Source organism: Coturnix japonica, chromosome 17 (assembly GCF_001577835.2).
Source record: "Coturnix japonica isolate 7356 chromosome 17, Coturnix japonica 2.1, whole genome shotgun sequence".
Classification (NCBI taxonomy): domain Eukaryota; kingdom Metazoa; phylum Chordata; class Aves; order Galliformes; family Phasianidae; genus Coturnix; species Coturnix japonica.
Window position 1 is genome coordinate 103,516 of NC_029532.1, and position 14,966 is coordinate 118,481.

Sequence of the window (14,966 nt, forward strand, 5' to 3'; positions counted from 1 at the left end):
TTCCCAGGCATGATGCTAGGGCCCCATGACAAGGACAGTACTGAGAGTGGGGACACTGAGATGCTGGGACACCAGGATGCTGGGGTTGCCTCTCACCCTCTCCTCCTCAAAGCTGATGAGGCCTTCGTCATCTGTCTCCAGGTCCTCCTGCTCCTCCACCACCAGGGCCCGCAGCTCCGTGGGTGTAGCCCGCGGACGCAGCAGGCTCAGCACGCGCTCCCAGGGGGACTGCAGGGCACAGCTGGGGCTCGTCTCTTGCTGCTCCAGGTTGTCGCTTTGCTTCTTGGCAAAATTCACAAACACCTGGAAGGAAAAAGGGATGAGAGCCCTGTCCTGGGGCTGCCCCTCACCTGGCATCTCTGTCGCTGTGATCCAGCTTCCATGTACCCCCACATTCTCAGCCCAGCACTTGCTCCTGTCCTGAAGGCTTCTGGCAGGCACATGGACACTGCCAGCCCCCTCAGCACGAACACCTGGCTGCTTGCATCATCCCCAGCCTCACATTGTCCAGAGTGGTCTGGCTGACAGAGTAGTCCTCAATGCCCAGCACATCCACCACCTGCTCCATCTTGCTGAAGACCTGTGCCAGTGAAATCTGGTCCGATTTGAGCTGATACTGCGCCTTAGTGTGGTGCCTCTCCTGCAAAGTCATCGAGGTCATGTTGGAGCACTCACTCCCCACACCACAACAGATCACCCACATCCCCCTAACTGAGGGGAAGATGAGGTCCCTTGGGGGATGAAGGCTGCTTCCACCACAGCATGGGTTGGCAGAGGCATCACTGCCCCTGTTGGGATGTTACCTTGAGGATGGCCTCAGGAAAGTTGCGGTTGAAGAACCTCACCACCTCCTTGACGTTGAGGCTGGACTTTGTGCGCACTGTGATCATGTAGCCATCACCAAACCTGCAAAGGGATGGTGTCCCCATGAGGCCCTACCTCCTCACCTGCATCTCTGTGGGGAAAGACCAACTGCACGGACACCTGCCTGCTAGGGATGTGCCCATCAGGACTGCCCCGGACCCCCTGCCCACCCTCTAAAGCACCTGCACAAAGAGCTGTAAGCTTGGGGTGGATGCCATGCCATCACTCTGCCACGTGGCACCTGGCAGCTCCTGGCAGGCTGCTGGATCCCCCCCAGGCTCTTACCTGTTCTTTAGGTGCTGGATGCTGCCGAGACATTTCAGCCGCCCATTCACCATGATGGCCAAGCGGGTACAGAGCGCCTCGCATTCCTCCATGCTGGGGACAGAGGGCAGGCCTGAGCCTGGGGACATGTGGCATAGGCAGCCAGAGAGGAGATGCAGGCTGTGGCACATGGGGAGCTGAGCTTCCCAGGCCTTCACCTGGTACACCAGGGCCACCACCACTGCCACCAGTGATGGGAGACAGCAGCAGGCTGACCCAGGCTCCCTCCACTTCTGTTGCCTTTGCCATATGTTGTCCCCAGAGGCCAAATAACCTCTCTCCCCCCTGCCCCATTCATCCTCAATGCATGAGGTGCCTGGAGGCACTGCAGGTGTAGCCTAAAGCCCCTCAGACCTGTGGGATGTGAGCACTACGGAGCGGCCCGTCTTGATGACATCCAGGATGAGGTTCCAGAGGAAGCGCCGTGCCTTGGGGTCCATCCCTGTAGTAGGCTCATCCTGTGGGACACAAGGCACCCTCAGACAAGCCAGCTCTTGGGGGGAACCCCACAACTCCATTCCCATTGCATGGGCACAGCTCTGCCTCCCTGTCCCCCCAGCTTGGAATGCTCATGGCAAAGCCCAGGGCGCACCAGGAAGATGAAGGCTGGGTATCCAATAAGAGCGATGGCTGTGGACAGCTTCCTCTTGTTGCCCCCGCTGTAGGTGCTGGCAGGCTTGTCAGCGTACTTGGTCAGTTCAAGCTTCTTCAGTGCCCACTTCACCACCTGCAAGGTGGAGAGGGCTGTGATCTCCCCCTGGGGACCCAAACACTGCTGGGCCAAGGATGTGAAGAGCTGGCAGAGAGCAATGGACAAATAGCCCCATGGCAGCCCCTCACACAGCTCTGAGCACCACTGGGGCCTGTCTGCACCTATGCCCAGCCCTGGACGTGCAGCAGGAGCACTGCTGGGGCAGCACTACCCTGGGGCAGAAGAAGGCAGAGCCATGAGTGGGGCTGCACCCACTTTGGTGCCCGCCAGTGATACCCGAGATGCTGTTCCCAGAGCAGACTGTGGCACAGCACCAGCCCTCAGGCACTGCCAAATGCCCGTCCGAAACCCTACCCTCTCCTCGTCCTTCCAAGGGATGCCGCGCAGGCGCGTGTAGAGCTCCAGGTGCTCCTGGGCTGTCAGCTCATCAAAGAGCGCATCAAACTGGGGGCAGTAGCCCAAGCTCTGCTGGACCTGCAGGAGCTCTTTCAGGATGCTGTGAGAACGACAGAGAGGCCAAAGAGAGAAGGAATGCCAAGGTCACAGGCAGCACACAGGCAAAGGTGGTCCAGTAGGATGCGGAGCTGCACCACCAAGCCCCAGGGACAGGACAGGCTCATGCTGCTTTTTCACAGGAAGCTCCAAAGCAGTCCTCATCCCATCCACAAACAGGAGGGCAGCCCCCACCAGCCCGTGCTCCCGTACCTGTGTCCATTAACGAAGGCCTCTCCTCCTGTCGTGCTCTCATCCCCCGTCAGCATCTTGAAGGTGGTGGTCTTCCCCGCACCATTGACACCCAGCAGCCCGAAGCACTCTCCTGGCCGCACACCCACACACAGCCGGTCCACAGCCAGGATGCGCCCAATTTTGCGGGACTTGTAAACCTGGCAGGGCAGGGTGCTTAGCCCAGCACCCCAGCCCAGCCTGCATCCCTTGAATGCCCCACAGCATGTGACTGTGTCACTGCCCGGGGCAGCTGTACCTTGGTGAGGTTTTCAATCTTCAGCATGTCGTTGTCAGCATCGCCGCGCAGGACGCGGTGCCGCTCATTGGCCACATCGATGTCATCTTCAATGGGTTTGGTGGAGACTGGGAGCCGCCTGCAGAAGGAAGCAAGGGGTGGGGTGGGGGGGAAGCTGTCTTCCCGCACGGCTCCAGGGGGCAGAGGCTGGGGACAGGTAGCAGGGGCAGCATCGAGCTGAGGGTCCTGCAGCAAAGCTGTGCCCCGTTGCAAAGGGCTGGGGAGGCAGCAGCCAGAGGGAGCACAGCCCTGCAAGCCCTGCAGAGCCCTGCCACACTCACTGAGGCTTCCGGAAGAAGTTGTATTGGCACATGATGGTGATGAAGAAGCCCACAAAGCCTTCGATTGTCATGGCAACCAGCCCTCGCGTCACGATGTCCCATTCAAAGGGTGATTTCATTTTATCAAATTGCCCTGAGTGGGATGAAGAGCACAGAGCAGCTGGGGGCACCTTCCCAGGAGGACAGCCAGCCCATGTGCTGAACCAATAGCCCCTGTTCACAGCACAGTGACCTCCCCTGACCCACTGTGGAACAAGGGAGGGTGGGAGGAAGAGGCCATACCAATCTTGGCATAGTATTCATTGATGTATTCATTGTAGGCCATCTCCATCAAGCCATGGCCCAGGTTGTAGTTAGGGAATACAAGGAAGCAGCTCTTCAGGTAGCTGTTCACCAGCTTCAAATCCTGTGGAGAATTCAGCCATTAGAAACATCCGTGGGAACTGACAGCACCTGGTGGGATCAGGATGATCAGGATGTGAACAGGAGTTTGCAGCAGAGACCTCCTGAGGTCCCATCCTGCCTGGCACCACCCTGGCAGCACCACCACCAGCTGCTGTGTGGGAGCCACAGGCTTTGTCACAGCGTTCTGGCTCCTTGTACCACGCCAGGGGCATCTCCCCTCTCAGCAAGTTGAGGGAGGCATCTCCTCCCTTCCTGGTGGCCACCGCCTGAGCTGTGAAGCTCATACCTTGTCATGCTCAAATAGCTGCAGCAGGAACGTGGCAACAGTGGCTGTGATGCCAATGAAGAGGTTGATGACGATGAGGAAGACATAGGCGGAGCTGGGCACCTCAAACCAGAAGGAGGCAGGGTACATGATGGGAGTGATGGACCAGCTGGGGAGGCAAGCAGCAGGACTGCATGTGAGTGGGGCAGGAAAGGGACCATGGCAACAACCAGCGAGCTGTGGGTTGAGCCCATCTCCAAGCCCCATCCCCCATGGGGTCTCCCAGCCCATGAGCTACAGAAACTGCAGAACAGACACACGAGGTGGCCCCAGACCTGGATCCTGGTGCAGCCACAGTGCGCATGGACACACCATGGCTCAGCCCCTGCCCTGCTCACCCCATCTCAGCAACATACCCATACAGCAGGAAGAGTGAGAGGACAGCAGGGAAGTTGGTGGGAGAGGTGTATGCTGGGAGGTCAAACACGAACAGGATTATGATACAGCACGTGGCCGGCACCAGGTAGTTCAGCTGGAGAAGACAGAAACCTCGGTGACTGCCTGCTCAGCCCAGAGTGATCAACAGCAAAGACATGTGCCCTGCTCACCATATCCCACACGTAGTTGGCCAGCCAGTAGATGACAGGGTCACAGCCACTCACAAACTGCAGGTGTTTGGCCTTGGTGGCCTTCTCAGCCACCAGGAACACCACAAAGCTGGCTGGCACAAAGGACATGGCCACGATGATGAAGATGGCAATCACCACATCTGTGCCTTGCAGGCTGCATCAGGAGCAAAGAGAAGAGCAGAGACACCATCATTCTCAGCTGCCCGCCCCACTGTGAGACAGCCCCTGTGCACAGAACAGGGACTCCCATGTCACAGCCTCCAAGTCCCTCCCCATGGTGCATGCACAGCAGAACCCTCAGCTTTCCCCTGCAAACCACAGCAGGGAGCTCCTTCCCATTCTACATGATGGCCACCCTCCCATGAACCAGCTCTCCACACGTACAGATAATCCAGGGACAGGCTGGCGCTGGTCTTGTTCATAGGATGGTTGGTGACTGTGATGCCTGCAGGACAAATAAATGTCAAAGTGTGAAAGGTGCCTTAGGGGAGAAAATGTTACTGCAGCCCCAGCCTGTGTGGTCCTGGCTTTCAGCAGGATGAGCTTCCCTCTTTGCAGCTCAGAAGCAAGGCAGCACTCTGAGGCCAAGCCCTCCCTCTCACCAGCTGGCAGATAACATCTTTCAGACAAGTCTGCAAACCCAGGAGGTATTGCCCCAGCCAGACCCTGCCTAGCCCAGACCCCAAGCCACATATAACCAAGGAGAGTGAGCCCTCTGCCCCAGCTGGGCATTAGCTCGCTTGGTCCAAGGGGGAACACTGCACTTTAGGGCCTGGTTGGGTCATGTCCTCAAGCTGTTCCTGCTGTGCTTCTGTTCTTAAAACTCCTTCAGGTTCTCACCATAGGCAGCAGGGTTGCCTTTGCTCTTGGGCAAGTTGGCTCTCAGGATGGCATTGTTGAGAGCGTTGAGGTAGGTGGGCATGCTGTGGTAGCCCTTGTTGTTGTAGAAGACCTATAGGAGCAGAGAAGAGTGGTGGGAGGCAGGTGGTGCTGTGCTCCTCCTTCCCATCATGCTGGGGCTGCTGCCACTCGCTGACATCCTGCCTCAGGGCTCAGCATGTTCCTACCTGGGCTGTTCTACGGACTGCAATCTTGCGCACCGTGGCAGGAGCTCTGGCCCCAAAGGAAGCTGGGATGGATTTCTGGACATTACCAAAGGTGAGTGCTCCATACCTGTGGAACAAAGCATGTCCAAAGAGTGACTACTGCCCCCTGTGCTCAGGAACGGGGCCACACTCGACTGCACCCCTGGCTCCTGTCAGTGCCCCTGAGGGCCCTGCTCCCATGCCATGGTGCTGGCTGGGACCCCCAGCCTCCCTCTTGCCTGTGCAGCCGGAAGCGGTCCGAGGTGTAGAGCAGGTACTCGGAGACGTTGCGCCCTGTGATGTCTGCCAGGATGTCCCCTGTCACCACCTTCATCTGTGGGGGGTGGCCCCCCACGCCACTGGGGCATGAGAAGCCAGTCCCCTGCATGGAGCACGTGCACTTGATGGGCTCATGGATGATGCGGGGCAGGGAGGGGGCAGAGGTGACAGTCTCTGTGGGGTAGAGGAGGCAGCTTGTAGCCAGGCTCCTGACAGCAGTGGCTGTGGGGTGGCATAGGGCAGCCAGGACAAGAGGAGCACATGGAGTAATGCCCTGCAGGCTCAGCCAAAGGAGCAAGCTGATCCTGACCAGCACTTGGATCTGCTCCTGCAGGAAGACACATTGCCCCACCTGGAGATAAATTCCCAGCCCAGACAGACCCGCACACCAGGTGATACCTTTGATGGTAGAGAAGGTTGTGGAGTTCCAGGCACGCAGCAGGTCCTCATCCATTGAGACAGGGTAGTCAGAAGGTGCTGGGGATGGAGGTGGTGGCACGAAGTTGGAGAGCGGCAGGCCCTGGGTGAAGGAGTCAATACACATAGCATCAAAGTACTTAGCTGCCAGCATCTTGGACTCGTTGCTGTTGAGGTTCAGGGTCTGCATGGGCTGGTCCAGTGTGTTGTTGAAGGCTGTCTTGAGCACGCAGGTGGCCCCTATGCCAGAGGGCAGGTGGAAGGTGTTCACCAGCTGCTGAGGGCTTGCATCAGGAGACAGTCTAAGGCTGCAAGGAAAGGAGCGTGTTAGGAGGAACGAGAAACAGAAGATGGGGGAGTTCCCACCTTGTCCATCTTTTTCTGGGCAAGCCCCTGCAGCGTCAGTACATGCAGCGGCTGAAGGGGCACAGGCACTGTGACTGTACAGCCCTGGGTACCCACACAGCCCAGGACTGGCAAGAGCCAAGCTGCTGCTCACTGTCAGCATCAGGGTTGGCACCTCTCCATAGGGGAGGATGGAGGACACTGTGCACGGGGACACTGTGTTGGCCAGGCTCTGCTCCGAGCCCAAGCCAGCTCCAGCACCAGACCTGCTGTGAGCTGCCCTCCCCTCACCCCATGGAGGTCCTGGGGACAGGGTTGGAGAAGAGGATGCAACTCTCACCGGTACTCACGCCGTTCCTCATTGGCATAAGGAATGAAATTGCCCTTGGGCTGGGTGTAGTTGTGGTACTGTGATGGGGAGAGGATGAGGGGTGGCAGGTCACCTGTGGAGATAAGGACAGAAATCTGCTTGTGGCCTCAGCACCCTGCCACGTGCCCCACACTCACAGGCCTGCTGGCCAAACACCTTCAGGCCTTGGCCTCGTCCCTTCTCTTCCCCCTCAGCATCACTGCTGGCCACACTAGGCAGGCAGGAAAGGGCAGGTCAGTGAGACCCAGCTGCTGCGGGGGCAGAGGAATGGGGCACGTACTCTCCCCCCAAGCTGCTGCCAATGCAGAGGAGGGTGAACACCCAGTCTGGGGCTGAGGCATGAGCCTGGGCCCTGGAAAGGGAATGGGACAAATACCCATGTCCTCCCAAACCCAATGGGACAAGGGCTCGCAGGTACCTATTTCAGGCACAGAGAGTGCCACAGTCATGGCCACGCAGACAAAGAAGGCAGGCAGGAGGATCTGAGAGAAGAGGGCCTTGGTGTTGCGCTTGGCACAGTGGAAGCGTTTGACAATTAGTCCATGGAACTGGCGCAGCTTCAGCCATGAGCCCTCCAGCTTGAAGCTCCCCTGCCCAGCCAGGTCGTGGTCCTCTGCCTCCACATCAGCCTCTTGGTCTGCAGTGAGGGGACAGCAAAGAGCAGAGTGTAAGCCCAGGGGTCTCACACCTGTGAGTTCAGTGCCCTGGCACAGCCAACCTGATGGGCCACTGAGCCATGGCACGACCATGGCACGAAGCAAGGTGGCTGGCTGGCGGGTTTTCTCTTGGCCCAAAATGGGAAACTGCGACAACAGTTTTTAAAGAACAAAAGTGGTGCTTTATGGCAGAACACCCCCATCTTCCCACTGGCTGCAGTCAGCCCAAAATGGTTAGCATTGATCAGGTCACACATGGAGGGACCCAGCAAGCACGGAGCTGGGAAATGAGGAGCCCAGCTGCAGTGCCACACTGCTGCTGCTCTGCCTCCCGCTGACCCAAATTCAGCAATGCTCAGAGCAATCTGCAGCCCTGGCAGGCGAGGGAGAGTGTCACAGCAATTAATTAATCATGACAAGAACTGGTGGGATAACCCAGAAAAGGATTTGTAAATAAAACAGTCGCCTTCAGGCTTCTGTCTGCATGCTCTGTGCTTGTGCAATTTGAGCATCCGGGCAGGGATGGCCTTGAACCTGTGCCAGGGGCTGGAGGGCAAAGTCGCTCTCTGGAAGACAACTCCACACTGGAGGGCCAAGAGGAGAAACTCAGCAGCTCAGCCGTGGGGTCAGCGTGCCCGGTGCCGGACAGTGCCGCCCCCCCAGCGGCCACCAGCGCAAGCAGCATGTTAGTGAGTGAGTGTGCAGGTCAGCACCCCGGGATTCGAGAGAGACAAAGGGAAGGGCTGATGTAGGTGTGCCTCCACCTGCCCGTCAGCCTGATGACTCTGTGTCTCAGCACGGGGTCCGCCAGCTCAGGGGCACAAACTCTGGCTAGAAGCATCAGTCTCCAGCCATCCCCCCCCAGCCATGTCCTCAGGCTGCAGACTCTGCACTTCCCCTTCTCTTTCTCTGCACAGGCTCCCTGGACACATCATCTGCTGGAACACAGGCTCAGCCCCATGGGGCTCAGCTGAGCCAGCGTGGTCTCAATCCCCAGTGCACCAGGCACCACGTTCCTTGGGAGAGCCAGCTCTGCTCCTGCCCTGGAGCAGCCATGTTCCCCATCCCAGAGCACCTCCATTGTGGTGCACAAGCAGCACACCACTGCCTGGTACTACGAACCTTGCAGACTGATGTTATCAGGGTCCTGACGACTGTCAAACAATGGAGAGTAATCCCCAAAGAACTCGGAATAAGCCCCACCTTCATCACCCCGTATGGAGCCCACCGAGGAGGCCGAATGCAGGGATGCCTGTGACTGTGCTAGCTTGGAGCAGGTCACCAGGTTGCTGAGCTCCACTTCGGGCTTCTCAGGCTCATCCACCTCAGCCAGTGGCTCCCTGTTGGCCTCTGGCTTCGGGTCCAGCTCAGGGAGGGGCGGCTGCAGGGCATCCTTCTTGGACTCCTTCATGTCTGGAAGAAGGGGAGCTGCTGCTGGTTGTGGCAGCCTTTGCTATGCCTCACCCAGCAGATCTGCTTCACAGACAGCAGGCTGCCCCTAGCTGGGTCAGCCCGTGTGAAGGCGCATGATGCCTCCACCTCACTGCCGTGTCCCCCTGCCAGAAGCACCACCAGCTCCCCACAAGCCGTACCCACATCGCTGTTCTCCAGGGACTGGTCTTCCTCAGATACTTTCAGGAAGACCTCCTCAAGAGTGGTGTCCATCAGCCCAAAACTGGTGAGGTCCAGCTCCTCCAGGCTCTGCTCCAAGTGCTGTGGGAGGGAAAATGAGGAGGGCAGGAGGCTCCAGCACCACTGCAACTCCTCATGAGTGCTGTTGCCAGATGGGATCCCTGCCCCACACCAGCTGCTGTTGGCATGTACAGGTGATGCTCTTTGACAGAGCTGGCACAGGCCCAGTGCCATGTCCTGCCCCCCAAAGGTCCCCCCCCACACACACATGCTCACATGCACGTTTTCCCCATGTCTCACAGGGTGCTGCGCCCACTGGGCTCATGCCACCCCTCAGCACTGACTCTATCCTTACACTGCCAGCAAGGTGGGCAGTGAGGCTGTGTGTGATGTGGGTACCTGGAAGAGCCTCTCGAAGCAGCCCTTCTTGACGGCCTCACTGGGCAAGATGTAGGAGAGCTCGGTGTTGGTATCTGAGATCAGGAGGCAGGAGGCCACGTACTTCTTGATGAACTGAGAGACGCGGGGCTCGGAGCAGGGGCTGATGGACGAGTGGCCTGGAGGACTGTGGGGCTGGCCGGGCTCTGTGGCAGAGAGGCAGCACTGGTCACTCCTCATCCGGCCTCCTACCAGGACCACCTCTCCCTTCCCATGCTATCTCCAGAGCCTTGGGGGATCCTTCTGCACTGATCACAGGGTGCTGTTGGCTTTCTGACTGCCCCAGCTGTGCCATCTTGTCCTGAGCCCCATGGGGCACCACTGCCCATGTTGGGCATCAGTAGGCAGCCCCTAGTCTGGACCAGGACCAGAACCTGGGGGCAGTGCCTCCATGCAGGGTCAAACTGGGGACCCAGTGGGAGAAACCAGGGCTGGGCACTGCCACCTTCTGCATCACTGTGCTGTCCCGCTGTGCCCTCCACGTGGCCTACGGAGACTTGGGGTGGGAGCATTCAGGTTTTGACCTCTTGCTCCTTTCCTGGGCACAAAAAGGGCTGGTCCCATCTACTGATGCTCCAAACCATAGGTCCCGCTGGGCCCACAGACCTGCACTGTTCCTGGTGTCCGACTGCCTCTTTACCACAGTCAGCTTGTAGCCATCACCATAGGTGCTCTTGAGGAAGAGTGGGGAGCCGCAGCACTTGAGCTTGCCATGGGAGATGATGGCAATGCGGTCGCCCAGCATGTCTGCCTCATCCATGTGATGGGTGGACAGCAGGATGGTCCTCCCTGTGACACAGAGTATAAAGAGAAGGTGTGAGGTTGTGCCAGGGCTGCTGTATACTCTGCCTGCCCTACCAGGCACTGCTTTGGCACAGCATGCTGTCAGGATATGTGGGTAATGAGGGCATGGAGCTGGCTGATCCTACAAGGATCTCACAGGGACCCCAGGCTCAGGTGCAGAGGAGTCTGACCACCATACACAGACAGATGTAGGGAGAGGTCATGCCACAGCTTGGGCTGGGAACCAGGAGAGGCACACCTGGTCCTTCTTAGGAGGACAGCGAGAGGTTCTCCCTCCACTCTTAAGCCCAGGCTCAGTTTTCTGCCCCATGCATGGCTCTACCCTTCCCTGCTCACCTGGCTTGTACTTGAGGATGAGGTCCCAGATGGCTCTGCGCGCATACGGGTCAACTCCGGCTGTGGGCTCATCCAGGATCACAACCTTGGATCCACCCACAAAGGCAATGGCCACTGACAGTTTTCTCTTCATGCCCCCTGAGAGGGTCTGCACTAAGGAATGGCGTTTGTTGGAGAGCTCCAGATCCTCAATCATCCTGGGAACAGGGACAGAAGCAGCAGAATGCTGGGGCCAGCCTGTGCCTGCAGGGAGCAGGTCACCACTATTTCCCATGGCTCTTGGCAGTCAGGGCCGCCCAGCTACAACCAAGCTATGAAAGGAACTTATGCCAGCCCAATACCCCAGGTTTCCAAACACACTTGTTGGAGCTGCAGTAGGGGTGATCCCTGCTCCCAGACATCTCCCTGCAAACACAGCCAAGAGAGCAGGACCTGCTTCTGCAAAAGGTGCATATGTGGGCAAAAGGAGCTGGGGGTGCCTACTTGTCCATCTCCTTGCGGATCTCCTCCTCTGCCATGCTCTTGAGTTGTGAGTAGAACCAGAGGTGCTCCTCCACTGTCAGTCTGTCAAAGAGCACGTTGTGCTGCGGACACATGCCCAAGTTTTTCCGGATCTCATCCATCTCTGTCCGGATATCATGACCATAGATGGTAGCGGAGCCCGAGGTTGGTGGAAATAAGCCAGTCAGGATGGACCTGGATGGACGAAGAAAGGAACACAGTGAGGGACCTTGTGTACCTTCCTCTGTCTCCGGCCCCAATCATCAGAGTATCTGCTGGGCCCTGGCAGAGCAGTATCAGTGCAGAGCTTTGCGTTGGCCACTTCTTGCCCTTCTGCACCACTCTTATACCCACACCACCTCCCTCTGGGCACAGCATCAGACATGGAGCCCAGTGATTATGCCCATGTGACACCTTCCCAACTCATCACTGACCAGGACAAAGCCCATGGCTGGAACTCACATGGTGGTGGTCTTGCCTGCACCATTGTGCCCCAGGAAGGACACCACCTGGTTCTCATAGAGGTTGAGGCTCAGCTTGTTCAATGCCAGCTTCTTGTCGGTTTTGTAGACCTTGGTGAGCTTGTCAATGCAGACAACCAAGGGGAGGTGGGTCGGCTCCTCCTCGATGCCCCGTGTCTCCTCTGTCATAGAAGTGGGCCAGTGAGGGGTCAGAGATGCACAGTGCACAGGGTTCCTGGGCTGCCTGGCTGCCACCCCTGCCTGCCAGCTCACCCAGCCTCCTGCTCTCCATGGCACAGGCCTGATCCTCCTCCATGATGCTGAGGCGCGTGGTGCGGGACCAGGGCCATGTCCACTCCCAGGTCTCCACTCGCCCGTTGCCCAGCCAGTAGGACTTCTGGAAGGGGAAGTACCAGGGCCGCGGGAGGCCGAACATGCCTGCAAGCACAACCCTGTGTAGTCAGGGACACCTCTGCAGCATGTGCAAGCAGAAGCTGGCTGAGGGATGGAGCAGAGCTGGGTGCAGGCACAGGGATGAGCAGGGACATCTCTCTGGCTTAGGAACAGCCTTGCAGGATAGTCTGCTGGTGCTCAGGAAAATGCTGCTGGACGGTGCAGTGGAACAAAGCAAAACTGGGCCTGTCTAATGTTTCAGCTTTACTAGAAAACCAGAGCAGCTAGGATTCCTTGTCAAATTGGCAATGAGAGGGAGTAATGCTCCAATTGTGTATGCCATATTTTGCTCCGGTTGGACAGTAAACTGAAACACATAGAACCACAGACTATCCTGAGTTGTAAGGGACCCACAAGGACCATTGAGTTCAACTCCTGGTTGCACTCAGGACCACACAAAACATAACTGAAGAGCTCCTAGCAAACTGTCAGGGACAAGGAAGTTCCCAGTGGGTGAGAGCAGGTGCCCCCAAGAAGACACAGACAGGGACCACAGAGGCACAATGTGCTGAATCTGGTTGTATCAGGGCTGAGCACAGGCAGGAAACAACAGCACTCCTAGTGCTCCAGTGATGCCCCTGCCCACACATACCTGGGTGCACAGCCTCAATGTACCACGTGAGCACCCCATACACCACAGCATCAATGATCAGCATCATCATGGACAGCAGGAGGTTGAAGTCATCTCCTTCCACAGGTGACTGGCTGAAGGTGTGCCACTGGATGCCCACACCAGCCACCTCGTACAGCGCAAAGTACTTGGAGCCCAGCCCAAATGCTGTGGTGGACATGAGAGACTGCAAGGAGGAGGAAAGGGCACATCAGCAGGAGCCACATGCCAACTCTGGAGTGAATTCCCATCTGGCTTTGCCCCACCCAAGCCCATGGAGATGCTTCCCACCCTGGGAGTCACCAGACCTGGAGGTGCCTCCAAAGTCCCATGGAGAGACAGTTCACATGGGCACAGATCTGCCTAGGGGTTGGTGGCCCATCGGTGAGATGTGAGATGCCCAGGACCAGTAGCTATGCAGGGGACATAAGGTACCTATGGCAAAGCCTGGGCCAGGCACCTCCTGACAGCTGCACCCAACTCACCGCGATGCACTTCTCAAATGCTGTGATCTTATCATGAGCCACCTCCTCCCGGATGGCCACATACATGTAGGGCACATAGCTGAGGAAATAGATGATGCCACCACAGGCAGAAGCCAGCTTGGCCTTGGAGTAGAGCACCGACACTAGGAAGCTACAGAGAGGACAGTGTCACATTGCCAGCCTCACTGCAAGGCAGAGGTGACCCTGCAACCCCAAGGAGCGGATTGGACCCAGCACCTCCCTCTGATTAGTAATGAGAGGGCCAAGGGTGGAGGAACCCTCCGGCACCCAAACCAGGATCCTGCCCCACCGGGGTACTCCCCACACTGATTCTGTTGGTGTTGAGGTAATAAAGGCAACCCTCAAATTGCCTGGTTGGGGTGTCCCTCCACCAGCCCGTACCACAGGGCTCCCAGCACCCACACCCCAAGGCACAAGGACATTCCGCCAGGGACCTGGCACTGCTGGTGGACCCTGAGCCCAGTGAGGGAGCCTGGCAACTCACCAAAACATGATGGTTGCTACAGCATAGATGGCAAGAAAGAGCCAGATGATGAGGACGTCGCTGTGCATCAGGACCTTGCCATACTTCAGGATGGCGGTGAGTGCTGTGACTGAGATGGAGAGCTGGACAAAGCCGGTGATGAACCAAGCTACCCAATGCACCGCATTGTTCAAGCCCATCATCTTCATCACCTGCAAAGCCGACACTGCTTAGTGACGCTGTCCCCTATCCCACACATCCCCCAGCCCTTCACTCGCAGGGGCTAGGAGAGCTAATGGCAGCACTGAGGAGCCAGGGTCTGGAGGTTCCATTCCCTGCAGGGCTTCTTCCACGGACGCCCAGTAGAACCAGCTCTGCCCAAAGATGAACTGCAGCAGAGCAGGGAGGTGAGATGTGTGCCTGGGGCACCAGGAGTGCAGAGGGAGCTGGGGTCCTGCAAAGGGTATCCCTATCCTAACAGCACCAGGCTGAGTGCCTCAGCACGTGGCAGGATGTGCCACAATGGGGCTGCAGGCTGAGCTGGGGTTGGTGCTCTCCTGCAGGCTGCCTTGGCTGCTGAGGGTGGTTCTCTGAGACACTGGCCAGCTCAGCCTGGCATTATGCCTAGCAGCACAATCTTGATGGCTGTAGAGCTCTCCCCTTATCAGGCAGAGCTCTAGGCTGCTGCTGTCTAGGAACTGCTGTTGGATAACATAGGGGGTAACTTGGCAGCAGAGCACAAGTTCCTGTGCCTGGGCTGCCCTGGGCAAACAGGCATGGAAGATAACTGCTCATCCCCAGGGCTCTCCCCCACCATCCCCACCTCTTTCAGGCGATGTTCCTTCTCTGTCACAATATGTTGGATCATCATGGCCACTGAGTAAACCCAGGAGATCACCATGCACAGAGGCATCATATGCTCGATGACGAAGAGAAAGCTGGTGGAGTGTAAGAAGAGAAGAGAGAACTGGAGCCTGGGAAGACCCTGAGGACAAGCTACCAGACAGTGGAGGGGCTCTCCTGCCACCCAGGGACTATTACAGCCCTCAGCAGCTCCTCAGTGACCTGCAAGAGCTACTGCTCCCATCACCATTCAATACGTGAGGAAA

General features: G+C 57.9%; 1 protein-coding gene across 7 annotated transcripts in view; it reads right to left on the reverse strand.

Annotated features, from left to right (window-relative positions):
- The window catches only part of ABCA2 (ATP binding cassette subfamily A member 2), a 30,539-nt gene that overhangs the window by 2,493 nt on the left and 13,080 nt on the right, over positions 1-14,966 (reverse strand). For 4 of the 7 annotated variants that reach the window (XM_015878718.2, XM_015878721.2, XM_015878717.2 and 1 more), the window contains 33 exons: positions 14,681-14,795; positions 13,879-14,069; positions 13,374-13,524; positions 12,871-13,075; positions 12,099-12,263; positions 11,827-12,007; positions 11,347-11,559; positions 10,864-11,060; positions 10,330-10,512; positions 9,685-9,869; positions 9,246-9,366; positions 8,776-9,081; positions 7,416-7,634; positions 6,968-7,070; positions 6,265-6,590; positions 5,826-6,039; positions 5,569-5,674; positions 5,342-5,453; positions 4,886-4,946; positions 4,481-4,655; positions 4,289-4,404; positions 3,894-4,041; positions 3,485-3,608; positions 3,203-3,335; positions 2,883-3,000; positions 2,606-2,784; positions 2,255-2,396; positions 1,781-1,915; positions 1,543-1,646; positions 1,150-1,242; positions 804-906; positions 503-640; positions 97-303 (listed from right to left, as the gene is read on the reverse strand). In XM_015878718.2, coding sequence (XP_015734204.1) covers positions 97-303; positions 503-640; positions 804-906; positions 1,150-1,242; positions 1,543-1,646; positions 1,781-1,915; positions 2,255-2,396; positions 2,606-2,784; positions 2,883-3,000; positions 3,203-3,335; positions 3,485-3,608; positions 3,894-4,041; positions 4,289-4,404; positions 4,481-4,655; positions 4,886-4,946; positions 5,342-5,453; positions 5,569-5,674; positions 5,826-6,039; positions 6,265-6,590; positions 6,968-7,070; positions 7,416-7,634; positions 8,776-9,081; positions 9,246-9,366; positions 9,685-9,869; positions 10,330-10,512; positions 10,864-11,060; positions 11,347-11,559; positions 11,827-12,007; positions 12,099-12,263; positions 12,871-13,075; positions 13,374-13,524; positions 13,879-14,069; positions 14,681-14,795 — 5,269 coding nt within the window. The remainder of the gene's footprint in view (positions 1-96; positions 304-502; positions 641-803; positions 907-1,149; positions 1,243-1,542; positions 1,647-1,780; positions 1,916-2,254; positions 2,397-2,605; positions 2,785-2,882; positions 3,001-3,202; positions 3,336-3,484; positions 3,609-3,893; positions 4,042-4,288; positions 4,405-4,480; positions 4,656-4,885; positions 4,947-5,341; positions 5,454-5,568; positions 5,675-5,825; positions 6,040-6,264; positions 6,591-6,967; positions 7,071-7,415; positions 7,635-8,775; positions 9,082-9,245; positions 9,367-9,684; positions 9,870-10,329; positions 10,513-10,863; positions 11,061-11,346; positions 11,560-11,826; positions 12,008-12,098; positions 12,264-12,870; positions 13,076-13,373; positions 13,525-13,878; positions 14,070-14,680; positions 14,796-14,966) is intronic. The other 3 variants (XM_015878722.2, XM_015878719.2, XM_015878720.2) reach the window with 2 other exon arrangements.